The sequence below is a fragment of the Chionomys nivalis genome, chromosome 7 (genome assembly GCF_950005125.1).
Source record: "Chionomys nivalis chromosome 7, mChiNiv1.1, whole genome shotgun sequence".
Lineage (NCBI taxonomy): Eukaryota > Metazoa > Chordata > Mammalia > Rodentia > Cricetidae > Chionomys > Chionomys nivalis.
This window is the reverse complement of record NC_080092.1, coordinates 74253247-74267035: the sequence shown is the minus strand read 5'-3', so window position 1 is coordinate 74267035 and position 13789 is coordinate 74253247. Positions and strand designations below refer to the sequence as shown.

Sequence of the window (13789 nt, the reverse complement as noted above, 5' to 3'; positions counted from 1 at the left end):
TATGGGGTGTTATAGCAAGGGCACACAGCAGTTATATAACTATTAGAGGGTCATAAATGAGCAACCAGCGGACCAGGACTCCAATGTAGGTCTTATCCTACATGTGCAGAAGCCTCCATGTCTGGTTAGACTGGTTTCAGTATTTGCTGAGGTACCCTTTCATCTGTCAGACCTGTTTATCAAAAGGGAAGGTATTTTCAATGGCCAGGCTTCTGGATCACTGGGGTCAGTGATGTTCTCCACAGGTGTTCTCCATAGATCACTTGTGAATTTATGGGCATACACTTGGAAAGACTAGATGATATGAAAATGACCCTAGGTATGACAAGAAAAGCTAATGGGCCAGGCGGTGGTGGTGTTTGTCTTTAAGCCCAGCACTTATGAGGCAGAGGCCAGCCTGGTCTATAGAGTGAGTACCAGGACATTCAGGACTACAAAGAGAAACACTAGACAAACAAACAAAAAAAGGCTAATAGCTTCTTTCTACGAAAACTAAGAGAAATTGTCTTGCCAAGCAAATACAGGCTCATGAGAGGAAATATCACTTACCCCTTTAAGGTGGCACTAAGTTTACAGTACCCTAATTTTCAACTGCCCAAGCCTGAATCAGAAAAGGAGGATTATGAAGCTGAGGTGGGGGTAACCTCACAGTTACCACACAAAGACCACAACAGCCAGTAATGAATGAAGCTTTGTCTCCTGGGAAACAAGATGTTTGGGACTGCAGCTGGGCTGCTCTCATTCTTGTAAGTAAATGTTACCAGCCTGAAGATCAGAATCACCTGGGTAACTTGAGCTGGGCAAAGTTACTGTATGGTAGCTCCCAGAGCAAATCATGGACATAGCTCCCTCTTCTGGTCTGATTGAGAACTATAGTTTATGGCTGAGATTCATGATCCCAGAGTCAGGGTATATATTGTCCTCCTATATTTTTAGGGCCTAAACTCAGATCATAACTGTTTTATCTCTGAGTGGAAGCTATTTTGTTGCTTTCAGCATGCCAAAAAAAATAAAAAAATAAAAAATCTCAGTTATTTAGATTCAGTGTCTTTTTGATAAATTTTTAATTCTAAATATTCCAATACCCCTTAACCCACTCCCAATGGATGACCTTGAACAAGTATATCAACACGTCATTAAAATCTACACCGAGCTAGGCGGTGGTGGCACATGCCTTTAATTCCAGCAATTCAGAGTCACTGGCAGCCTGGTCTACAGAGTGAGGCCAGCCTGGTCTACAGCCAAGGCAGTTATACAGAGAAATTCTGTCTCAAAAAACAAAACAAGGGCTGGAGAGATGGCTCAGAGGTTAAGAGCACTGGCTGCTCTTCCAGAGGTCCTGAGTTCAATTCCCAGCAACCACATGGTGGTTCACAACCATCTGTACTGACATCTGGCGCCCTCCTCTGGTTGTGCGGGCATACATCGAGACAGAATGTTGTATACATAATAAATAAATAAATAAATAAATAAATAAATAAATAAATAAATAAATAAATCTTTAAACAAAACAAAACAAAAAAACAAACAAACAAACAAAATCCACACTGCCAACAGATCTCATGACACTGGGTGCAATCAACTGCAGGAGGCTGAGGCAGGTTTTACTCAGCACTCCTGTCAACTGAATGCCCTCCTGACCACTGCCACGTGTCATCTGTACCGTGTGAGTCACACTGCTCACTTTTTAGCCAGTGCCAAAGAACAATCTTGGCTCTCAGAAATGATGTTTCATAGGACATATTATTGGACATTCTGATAAAAACCAAGTCTAGAGCCCCAAGAAAGATAAAAAACAAAGCACACTGAACCTCACACGTTTCATATACATATTTATATATATTTCATGTACAAAGTTACATTCTGAATCCCAGGGATTCCGTAATAGAAATAAATACTGAAATAACTACATTGCTAATGGGCTTTTTACTCAGAGAAACGAAGCCTCGGCCTCTAAGAGACAGCATATGGGACACTCTAGAACCCAATCTTATGAGGCAAGTAAAGTTCTGATGTCTAGGACAAAAAGAAATTTAGGACATAAACAGTTAAAACATATTCAAATATTGAGAAATAAATGACAAAATTATTAATAAAACTTCATTTTTAAGAGAAAAAAAGACAATTAGTGTTACAGAATAGCACAACCCTGTTAGAAAAGCATTTATAATTTCAACATTTATTTCCTTCTCTTCCCATGCATCCAAATGGGACACCATCAACCCCATTCCTAACATGATCAATTAAGAAGAACCCTAAATCTGGTTGAGTCCTTTGGTAATAGTCATGATACTTACTAGGAAATAAATATCCATCTCCATGGCATTTGCAAGACACACAGTCTTTTTAGGTTAATATGAGGCATTGTTTTGTTGCAAAGGCTGCATGTTAAGTCTCCTCTCAAATTCATGAGATGAACAATGCTACAACTGAGCCCACAGTGTGACCTTTCCACTCACACACATCCCAGCTGAAGAGGGGTGTGCTGCGCCCTGTGCTGGAACCTTTTACACTCCCAGCAAGCTGCAACTTGTAAGAGATACATTATTATTTTATCAGTTTGGATCTACAGCAGTTAGAGAAACATAGTCTCAATACTGACTTTCTAGAAAACAGTTTCCTTTAGTCTCCTAGAGATTTTAACCTGCATTCCTAGTGTCAGGTTGAGACATATGCTGCTGTTCTTTTTATAGACCAGCTATGACTGTGCATTGATAATTTCATATAGTTCACCTTCATATATAACCCAGATGTAACAAAATGAGAACTCTCAGTACTCTGCCTTCTTCCTCTAAGATTTTTACATGGGAGACTGCCCACAGGCACTCAACCTCCTCTGCCCTGTAGAGGCTATAACAGTTTATACCCCTTTACTGCCTGTGAACAGCTTACATCCTGGTATTTCTTCCAAAGATTACCCCCTTGACCAAAATAAACATCACAAGAATATATGTGTTATGGGGGGAAGCAGAGAAGCAAAACTATCAATACAAGCACAGCCCTTAAAACAAGCTGCGAAAAAAAAAAAAAAACAAGCTGCGCAGTGCATCCGCTCTCTCCGGTCCCTGAAGTGAGTCCACAGGACCACGGTGATTTGGGATCATTAGCTAAAGTCACCACACACCTGTGCCTGTGAGTGAAGTCAACCCCACTAAGTTTCAAAGAAACAATTCTAACCAACACATTTGCATGTTTCTTCTTTAGCTCCTGGTTTCCTGGTTTCCACTGGACCACACAAACATGTAAAGAGCTTCCGAACAATGATAAGGGTGTCTGACTCTAGGACACTGACTTCGTGGGATTAAAAGTTCCAGAAACTTTGGTGTCTCTTTATGAATTTTTTACAACATTTCCAATAAAGGCTAATAATGCTTTTTTAAGTATTTGCCTCAAATGACTCATATTTAAAATAAAGATATAGCAAACAAGCGATGGAAAAGTGGTCAGCTCTGAAGAAAAAATAATATGTAGATCAAACATATTATCCTCTATACAGCTTTATCAAAACAGGTGTTTTTCTTTTAAAACATACAGGCCACAATTTTAAAGTGTGCCCGATGTGCTTATTGATACAAAAGCCTCCTAGGCTCATTAAGTCTCATGTGTTTTAGGATCTAGCCTAACCACATATATGCAAAAAAAAATCACTGGTATACTTTTTACAGATATCTTCTCTGTGTCACTATCTGGGGAAAAAGTTCCTTGGAGTTCCTTGGTACTTAAGAATGCTTAGACAATTAGAGACTTGTGTTTGATATCTTGTCTATGAAGTGGTCTGGTCCTTCCAAGAAAACTGAAGAACCTGTTTCCTGTATGTTTTTATTTTTAAAATAGCACATAAAATTATGTTTAACTTTGTTTGTAGCAGTGGGTAAGAAATGGTAAATCATACATTTTAGGAATTTCAGGAATTTTCCTTGATAGAGGAAAAAACCATGTAGATCACGGTTTTTGAAAACTCAAAAGATTATCAGTTAAAATTAGATTTAAACCTACTTTTTCAAATGGATACCATGAATGAAAAGATTAATGCTGACTTTGCTGGCTGTACAGCATTTCCCTTTGAAGATGCCATTTTAAGCCAACAAGGATGCAAACGTTGAAGCGTTATTTATACCAAGCAAACATTAGCTGCTTGGTAGTCTTATACAGAACAAAATAAATCAATTTTCCTAATCATTCTGCTGTCAGCTAATTGGGTTGACTCCACAGTCACCACAGTGTCCCCTCCTTAACAGTGTAAGAGCAGCCTAGTATCTGGCTAACAGGTACATTTTTTCCATGGAAAAACCTGAATCAACTACCACCATCCTCTAGGACAAGAGTACATAACACAACCTCCTTGGAGAACATCCTCCAGTACTGAAGTGCTCTCTACGCTTCCCAGAATAGTTCTTAAACTTCAAATAATACATTACTTAAATGTCAGTATGAAAATGAGTGAAACCAATCTAAAAAATTAGAATATTCAGAGAAGCAGGCTTCATAAACTTTAGAGTTCTAGTGAGATAGGAACAAGAAATTTTATTTAAATAGTGTAACCTTAATTTCTTTAATATAAAACCCCACCAAATCTGATGAAAACAAAGTTTTATATACCATATAAACAAGATTTGTCAGAATTGAAAGTGAAAGTTAAAGTAATTTACAGTTAGCTTTTAGCCCTCTTGGGACTTTTAGATAAATCCTGATAATCCATCTGTTATTAGTGTGTCAATTCTATAATACACTGGGGAAAACTCTATACTCTGTACTTCATGGTACAGTTTCATTTATTAAGTCTTTTCTATTAGTTCCATTATTAGTGACAGCTAAAAAGTGACCTTATCAATTAAGTGAGTGACATTAGACTGTGGCAGAGCAAACCACATCTGGATTGCTTTCTGTAATTCACCAGTTTGCAGAAAGTAAACATCCTTTGATTTGTTCATGATATACTGAAATTGCCTATTAACACTGGTGCAGTAAACTAGCTCGCTCCTCTGTATTGTTACCACAGGACAGATTTTGTAATATAAAGGTAGCAGGGGAAAAAATGCTCACATATTGTGTGGTGAAACGTCTTTCACAAAAAGAGCATTTAAATAAGGGGGAAGGGAAAATAAATCATGCAGAAGAGGCAGCTTCCTCGTCTCCACCTGTCTCTTATGGACTCATTCATTGCCACACATCACTTGCCACACTATCAGGTGACTCCTTTCTGCTTTGGTGACTGAAGGTTCCAGTGGAAGATCCTCTCCAAGAAGTTCAGATTCTCCACCTTCATCACCTAATGGATCATAAGGAAACTGAAGTTAGCTTAAAAGCAGAAAATACAGAATGATGTGAATTAGACTCACAGTTAGCCTACGAAGATGATTTGTTTGACTTCTAGTGCAGAGAACACAGTAAAGAATACCAGGAGGCTGGAGAGGTGGCTAAAGATTAAGAGCACTTGCTAGTCTTCTGGAGGACTAGCAAGTTTGGTTCCCAGCACCCATGTTGGGCAGCTCAAAACCATCTGTAACTATAGTTCCTAGGGATCTGACTTCCTTTTCTGGCTTCAAAGGGCACGCACACATGCAAAAATGAAAAAATAAGCCGGGCGATGGTGGTGCACGCCTTTAATCCCAGCACTCGGGAGGCAAAGACAGGCAGATCTCTGTGAGTTCGAGACCAGCCTGGTCTACAGAGCTAGTTCCAGGACAGGCTCCAAAACCACAGAGAAACCCTGTCTCGAAAAACCAAAAAAAAAAAATAAAAAAATAAAAAGAAAAGAAGAGTTAGGGGCCAGTGAGATAGCTTAGTGGGTAAAAACCTCTGCCACCACATGGTGAAAGGAGATAACCTATTCATGCAAACTGCCCTCTGATCTCCATATTGTATATATGCTAAATGTAATAACGACAAAAAAAATACCAAAATCTGAATCTTCACTCAAACCACTGCCTGATTTCTGAAATTCCTTTTGCCTTTCATTCATGAAAGCTAGTTCACAAGACTATGCTGACAGTCATCACAATATGTCTGTTCACTATGATAACAGAAATGGGAGACAAAAAGAGCAAATGTATCTAATTCTGTGTTTGTCCAAAACAGATATTCTACTCTTGTTTATTTCAAATTAAGAAAGCTTAATAAATCTGGAACATACTAAGACCCCGGATGATGTGCTGATTCTTGGAGATCAGGGGCACAGTTCTCCAGTTGAGACACTGAGTACTGAACAGGCACTGCTGTTCCTCTCCACAAGCTTGCAGTAGTCAGCTCTGCTGTGCACAGCAGCGTTATTCTGGTACAATCTAGCTGACAACTTGTTTAGTGGGATGAATTAATTCTTCAGTAGAATCCTAAAAATGTGCACACTAAGAAACAAAGATATTCCACCGATGTACTGGGATTTTGTAATGTTCCCATTTGATTTTTGCAAAAGAAAATGGCACCACTGACCAGAAATAGAGGAAGGGAGTAATATGAACTTTTCTATGCAAGCAATTTTCCTTTTCCCCTCCCCGCGATGACTTTTTCACAGCAAAGGCAAAATATGGATAACATGCTCAGGTCAAAAGTCAGTTTCTCCAAAGGCCAGAAGAGGGCATCAGAGCCTATGGAACTGGAGAAAACCTCCATGTGGGTGTCAGGAATAAAGGAAGGTTCTCTGGAAGAGCAGTCAGGGGTCTTAGCAACTGAGCTGTTTCTCCAGGCCCACGTTTGTTTGTTTTTTAAAGATTTATTTCTATGTATACAGTGTTCTGCCTGCATGTATATCTGCAGGCCAAAAGAGGGCACCAGATCTCACTATAGATGGCTGAGAGCCACCAAGTGGTTACTGGGAATTGAACTCAAGACCTCTGGAAGTGCAATCAGCACTCTTAACCTCTGAGCCATCTCTCTAGCTCTCTAAGTTTGGATCTTAAATTAAAAAAGTTTACAATGAGCCATGTTTTGTGAAGTTTGCCTTTAATCCTGACACTCTGTAAGCAAAGATGGGCAAAACTTCAGTGAGTTCCAGGCCAGCCTAGTCTAGACAGTCAATTGCAAGCCATCAGGGCTACATAATGAAACCGTATTTCAAAAAACAACAGAAGCAAACTACAATGGTGAAGACTAAGTGGCTGAGACAAAGGCTTCTGGTTTCTTGCTTTCTGAGTTGTTTTGAAAACATAATATATCTTGTTCCCCAGGATCCCTAAATTGTTTAATTTAACCTAAGTCCTTACAGCTTTGATAAATTCCTTATTGTTAAAACACTATAAAAATGAGGCAGTGGTGGTGGCGCACGCCTTTAATCCCAGCACTTGGGAGGTAGAGTCAGGTGGATCTCAGTGAGTTCACCATGGTCTACAAAGTGAGTTCCAAGACAGCCAGGACTGTTATACAGAGAAACACTGTTTTGAAACACAAACAAACAAATAAAAAACAACAAAAACACTATTAAAATGAATAAGAACAACAACATTGAATTCAAGGTGTTTCTGTTGTTATTGTTTTGTTCTTTTAAGACAGTGGTTCACTCTGTACCCCTAGAACTCTGTGTCCTAGAACTCACTATGCAGCCCAGGCTCTACCTGCCTCTGCCTCCCAGGATGCTGATAGTAAAGGTGTGTGTTACCATGTTTTGTTTTTAAAACCAATATATTGACTATTAAAGCTGGTGTTTGCTTAAAAACACACACACGCACATGCACACACACACACCCAAAAAAACCAACAAAGCAAAAAAACACCCAAGTGTATTTTCCAGGCTGGATTGCTAGAGCGGTTGCCAAACGTGGCTAAGCAATTTGTATGCTATTTTCAGAATCTGCAATGGAAAGCATTTAGTGGAGGTGGAAAACTGCAAAGATTTGACTAGAATATCTTCAGTATGATTCCAATTGCCACACAACACTCTGAGAAAAAGCTACAAAAATCACCCTAAGGAGAGTCCCTACAATTCCTTTCCGTAAAACACTCCTGTGCCAGTGGTCAATTATTTTAAATGCTTTGAAACTTTGCTGTTCTTGCTGGCAGCAATCACTAAACTTTTCATTAATACCCTGGCCCCACAGAAGTACACTAAGAGCGTTTGACATTATATGTTCTGGTTTATACTGACCACATGTAGCACACCGTCACTGATTAAGACACTACATTTTCTGTCATGATAGACATCTTTATTACATTCTCTACAAGCATTTAATAACTTGCGTTTGAGAAATCATTAAATTACTAAGACTCTTATTAGACTAGCCTTTCTTAGTGGTGGGCAAACATCTATTTTGACAGTACTTCTTTTTCCTGTCTTCAGGCTGCTTCCATTTAGGTAGTGCTCTGTGTGAACACAGGACTCTCCACATCTACCAGCTAACAGTTCCTCATTGTGCTGCTTTTGTCTCAGTGGAGAGTGATTACCAGCAGACTCAAATATTCCCCTTTTCTAACGCATTTCCATATCTCGTCTTGAACCTAAATACCTTCTACCCAAACCTAACTGCATTGCTCCTTCATTTAAAGTCATGCAACCCTCCTTTGCTTGAAGGATAAGCACAAACTTTACTTGGTATGGTGGTCTGAATGAAAATGGCCCCCATAAATTCATAGGGAGTAGTGTTGGAGGTGTGGCCTTGTTGGAGGGGGTGGGCTCGGAGGTTTCAGATGCTCAAGCCAGGCGCAGTGGTTTATTCTCTCTGCCTCTTGGCTCCTTGTCCAGCAGTGTCACATCTGTTCCCCGCATGACAACAATGGACTAAACCTCTGAACTACAAGACAGTCCCAATTAAGTGCTGCTTCCTTTGTAACAGCTGCCCTGCTCTTCACAGCAATAGAAACCCTACCTAAGGGGTACTTAGGAAAATACTTTCTTTATCCTTCTTTCTGTCTAAATACCCACACATATATACAGTATATGAAACTTTTCCTTAACTTATCTTCCTTTCTAGAGAAATCTGTACTCTCTGCTCTCATCTTTTTAAAATATTTTCTTCAACTAAGATGGTTTTACTTCTCTAGATCTTTAGTAAGATGGGGAAATGCTCAGTGTTAAAGCATTTGTTTAAAATGTATAAAGTATTGGTTTCAATACCCAGCACTGAAAAAAACCCAACGAACCTTACATAACAAGCAAATGAAACAAAATCACCTCAATTAAGTCATTTTTTTAAAAGCCAGGAGCTGCTAATCTTCACTCTTACCAGTTCCTGCCCCAATGCAACCCTTCAGGCTACCACTATCTGATACTGACTCAGTTTCAAGCATTGCTTCTTCTATATTCTCACCATGGGAAGAGCTTACAACTCTCCACCAGAGCATTTGCAACATCTGAACTTGTTAACCGCCTTCGCTCTGTACTGTTCTATAAAACCTATCAGAAGGAGGTGGCCGGTGTGGCACACACCTTTAGTCCCAGTGCTTGAGAGGCAGAGGCAGGTAGATTCTGTGAGTTTGATTGGGTCCAGCCTAGTCTACATGAGCCAGCTTCAGGACAGCAAAATAGAGAGACCTTGTCTCAAAAAGACTAATCATCATCATCATCATCATCTATTAAAAGGGGACTAGTGACTGATTTGTTTCCACATCTTAAGTTTAAGGCTGATAGGTACAAGGTGAGAAAGAGAACAAATAAGCAATGTTTTATTAAGTTTTTTTATTTCTTCCTTTTGTAGGTGAGAAAACAGATCCTGGGAGAGCAGGCTTGTTAAAAGCCTCATGATTACAATTCTTCAGCTCTTCAGCCAAACCTTAATATATGGCCATTTGCAATTTATGATGCTCTTTCAAATGAATACATCTGGTATGTAAGAAACACACACACACACATATAGTATGTATGTATAGACAGAAAAACATGTGATCCTTTTTCAAGTAAAATATTGAAAGAGAACTTAGAAGTCATTATCAGAGTGCTTTCTTGTTCACTATGGGTGAAAACCCAACTCACAGAGCACAGTGGAAACTGACCTCTGAGAACCAAAGACTTACCCATCCGGAAGTCAATGTAGCCTTCTCCCCCGCTGATGACAAGCATAGACTTCAAGGGTGTCTGGCTACTGGGCTCCTGTGCAGATGACCCTGCTTTGTCAGCTGTTAGATCTGCTCCGCCATTGCCACTCTGTGGGTTAATGACCTGACCTATTTTGTACAGGAAGGGAACGGTGAATATTACTTATCACAGATACAGGTTGGGGATGTTATTTTTTTCTTTACCTTTTTGAAGTTAAACAAAAGACAAGGTTGATTCATGCCTGTAATGGCAGCACTAGGAAGGGTGTGGCAGGAGGACAGTCGAGTTTCAGTGTAGACTAACGAAATCTTGATTCAATAAAGTTAAGCTGGACAATGTCCTGATTGCGTTTAAGGGCTCAGGAAACAGAGGCAGGATTATCTCTGTGAGTTGAAAGCCAGCCTGATCAATGTAGTGAGTTTGAGGACTTCCAAGGATGCAATAAAAGCCAGCCTCAAAAGTTAGAAAAATAAAAAGGTAAATATTTATTGACACCCCCACCCCTTGAATATACAGTGTTAGGAACACTGAGACTTTATCAGAAAACCATTAAATGAAATTTTAAGAGACTAATTTAAAAATCTTGAGTAAACTAATTTCATAGTAAACAGGAACAGATGATCTTCAAAGTCCAATGTGAGACACATGTATGGCAAGGCGGATGTTAAATTATCTGCTCCAAACTATATTGTTCTACTTTTTGATCTAAGGGGCAATAGAAAGTTTCCCTCCTAAAGGTAAACATTTGGATTTAAGACAGAAAATCTACACTTGAGCCTAGGAATTGACATATCTGTGGTAGTTTGAATGAAAAATGTTGCTTATAAGGTCAGGTTATTTGAACACATGGTTCCTAGTTAGTGGCACTGTTTAGGAAGGTGGTGCAGTCTTTTTATTTTTATTTTTTTTTTATTTTTCGAGACAGGGTTTCTCCGTAGCTTTTGGTTCCTGTCCTGGAACTAGCTCTTGTAGACCAGGCTGGCCTCGAACTCACAGAGATCCGCCTGCCTCTGCCTCCCGAGTGCTGGGATTAAAGGCGTGCGCCACCACCGCCCGGTGCAGTCTTGTTAGAGAAAGTACATCACTAGGGGAAGGAGAGTCCATAGCTTTGCTCTACTTTCTTTCAGTTTGTTCTCTCTGCTTCATGGCTGCAGCATGGTGACACATGCCTTTAATCCCAGCCTATTCTATACCACTTCAGGGCAGCTAGTGCTACACAGAGAAACCCTGTCTCAAAAAAAAGAAGGACAAGCTGAGATTTTCTCAGCTTTCTGCTGTCACATTGTCCCTACTGTTATGGTCCCTAACCCTCTAGAACTCTTTCTATAAGTTGTCTTGGTCATGGTATTTTATTACAGCAACAGAAAAGTAACAAAATATTCGTAATATTTTAAATTTTAAATCTATTTCAAATATATGCCCTTTCCTTTAGAGTTAAGAAAAGTTTTTTTTTTTTTTTTTTTTTTTTTGGTGAGACAGGGTTTCTCTGTGTAGCCCTGGCTGTCCTGGAACTAGCTCTTATAGACCAGGCTGACCTCGAACTCACAGAGATCCACCTGCCTCTGCCTCCCGAGTGCTGGGATTAAAGGTGTGCGCCACCACCACCCGGTGAAAAGTTTGTCTTTTTTATTTATTTATTTATTTATTTATTTATTTATTATGTATACAATATTCTGTCTCTGTGTATGTCTGCAGGCCAGAAGAGGGCACCAGACCTCATTACAGATGGCTGTGAGCCACCATGTGGTTGCTGGGAATTGAACTCAGGACCTTTGGAAGAGCAGGCAATGCTCTTAACCGCTGAGCTATCTCTCCAGCCCAAGTTTGTCTTTTTTTAACTTAAGAGTTTGCAAATAAAATTGCTGCTAGATGTGCCATGTGTTCTAAAGTCCAAACTCTAAGGTAGAATGTTTGAGTATCCATTTGTTCTAAAGTTCAAATTCTAAGGTAGAACCTTTGATTATGAAATGGCAGAGGAGAGAGAAACCCTTACATATTATTCATGCTATGAACAACTGAACAATTTCCAAGACATTCCTCTTGGAGAACTTTGACTGTGGGCTGGGAAAGCTTAGAAGCAGCGTGCTTGCCTAGCATGTGTGAGGGCCAATGTCCAATCCCCAGAATTGTGGGTAGTGTGTGCATGTGTGTGAGAGAGGGATAAAGAAAGCTTTGACCAAAGAAAGCCAGCCTACAAACCACAATCCCAGAGAACTTAGACAACAATGCGGACACTAAGAGAGACTTATATAATCTACATGGGAATTAGAAAGTAGAAAAAGACAAGATCTCCTGAGTAAATTGGGAGCATGAGGACCTTGGGGGAGGACTGAAGAGGGGAAGGGAGAGGCAGGGAGGGGAGCGGAGAAAAATGTAGAGCTCAATAAATATCAATAAAAAAAATACAAAAAAAAAAAAAGAGAGAGAGAGAGAGAGAAATCTTTGACTGTGAGATGCTTTTTTTTTTCCTTTTCAGAATCTGCTGTCCTTTGGTCAAATCTCAGACCACATGTCTTTGGGAACTAGCAGAACACAGTCATATGATGACTTTGACTAATATACTGTGACAAAATATTACCATTGATTTTCAAAAGTAAGCAGTACCCCAAGATATCTGCTTTAGGGAGTAGGGAGAGATTGCTAAATCACTCTAAATAATCTACTTTACTCCAATCACATCTCCATTACAGAACTTCCTTATGTCCTGTCCTGAAATTGTGGGTAACTATAGGAAGGGTGGTAAAACACAGGAAGACAGACACAATGACATGGATGCCTCGGCAGAAAATCTAACTCACCTGGGACTGCCACAAAGAATTTCACAGCATCCCGGTGTCCATGGAAACAAAGCTGTGCATGTGCCATTGAACAGTAGGGTATAAATGTCCCTGGAGTCACTTTATCACTGTTTTCATCACCATAGACACGGATTACACTTCCAGGACGATTACCTGGAGCCCCTGAGGTTTTATTTGCTGCAACAGAAAAACCAAATACCAAGTATTTTCTTCTAGAAAACAGTACTGATGTAAGAGGTTGCTGGTTAATTCTTATGATATTATCTAAGAGCTACAGCCAGTTGAGATAACGTAAGTGCAGCAACGCCAGCTCAAGGCAAAGCTGGAAAGAGATACAGCATGCTAGTTATTTTTAAGTACCTCAGTAATGGAATAGGGGATTTTGCCAGTCTAGCAGTAACTAAGCTTCTATCAAAGTGAGGGAAACCATCATAGTAAACAAAACAGAATTTACTTGTAGTCAAATCTATTTAGTTTTGCTTTGTAGTCCTTATTAAAGGGAACTAGGCATTATATCCTGAAGTGCATAAGTATGTTCTTAAATAAGATGTTTACAGTTTATCTTCTGATTTTTTCGCCGTGGGTGGGGAAACTTAGCTTTGAAGAACCCAGGCATACCACAAAGAAGCTTGCATTTATGCCAGGCTGACAGTTTGCTGGAGTCCTCTAGAATGGCCAGACTTACAAAATGCCCCTGCTTCCATGGGTAAGTGAATGAAAGAAACATGATCGGTAACAAGAGTAAACAATGTAGATTAATGACAGTTTTAAGAAATGTTTCATGTTTTTATTGGAAGGAAAACCAAGTCTGAAAGAAATTTTAGCTGCAACAAAAGATGATCAATAGACTAAGCTGCTGAGCGGTTGGTGGCTATGTAAGAAACGTTTAAAGTAAAACAAAACAAAACACCTGCTGCAATGCAGTGACTGCAAGTGGGTGACACTGGACAACATTCAAGAGGGTGTTCTAGATAGGATAGGAGGAGATAGCCTCACAGTGGCTCCAAGAAGCCAAGAAGGAGAGTTTGAT

General features: G+C 39.7%; 1 protein-coding gene across 6 annotated transcripts in view; it reads right to left on the bottom strand.

Moving 5' to 3' along the window:
• Positions 1-1815: 1815 nt before the first annotated feature.
• The window catches only part of Spag9 (sperm associated antigen 9), a 134110-nt gene continuing 122136 nt past the window's right edge, over positions 1816-13789 (bottom strand). For all 6 annotated transcript variants that reach the window (XM_057773462.1, XM_057773457.1, XM_057773458.1 and 3 more), the window contains 3 exons: positions 12760-12936; positions 9940-10089; positions 1816-5269 (listed from right to left, as the gene is read on the bottom strand). In XM_057773462.1, the coding sequence (XP_057629445.1) occupies positions 5154-5269; positions 9940-10089; positions 12760-12936 (443 nt within the window). In that variant the 3' untranslated portion in view covers positions 1816-5153. The remainder of the gene's footprint in view (positions 5270-9939; positions 10090-12759; positions 12937-13789) is intronic.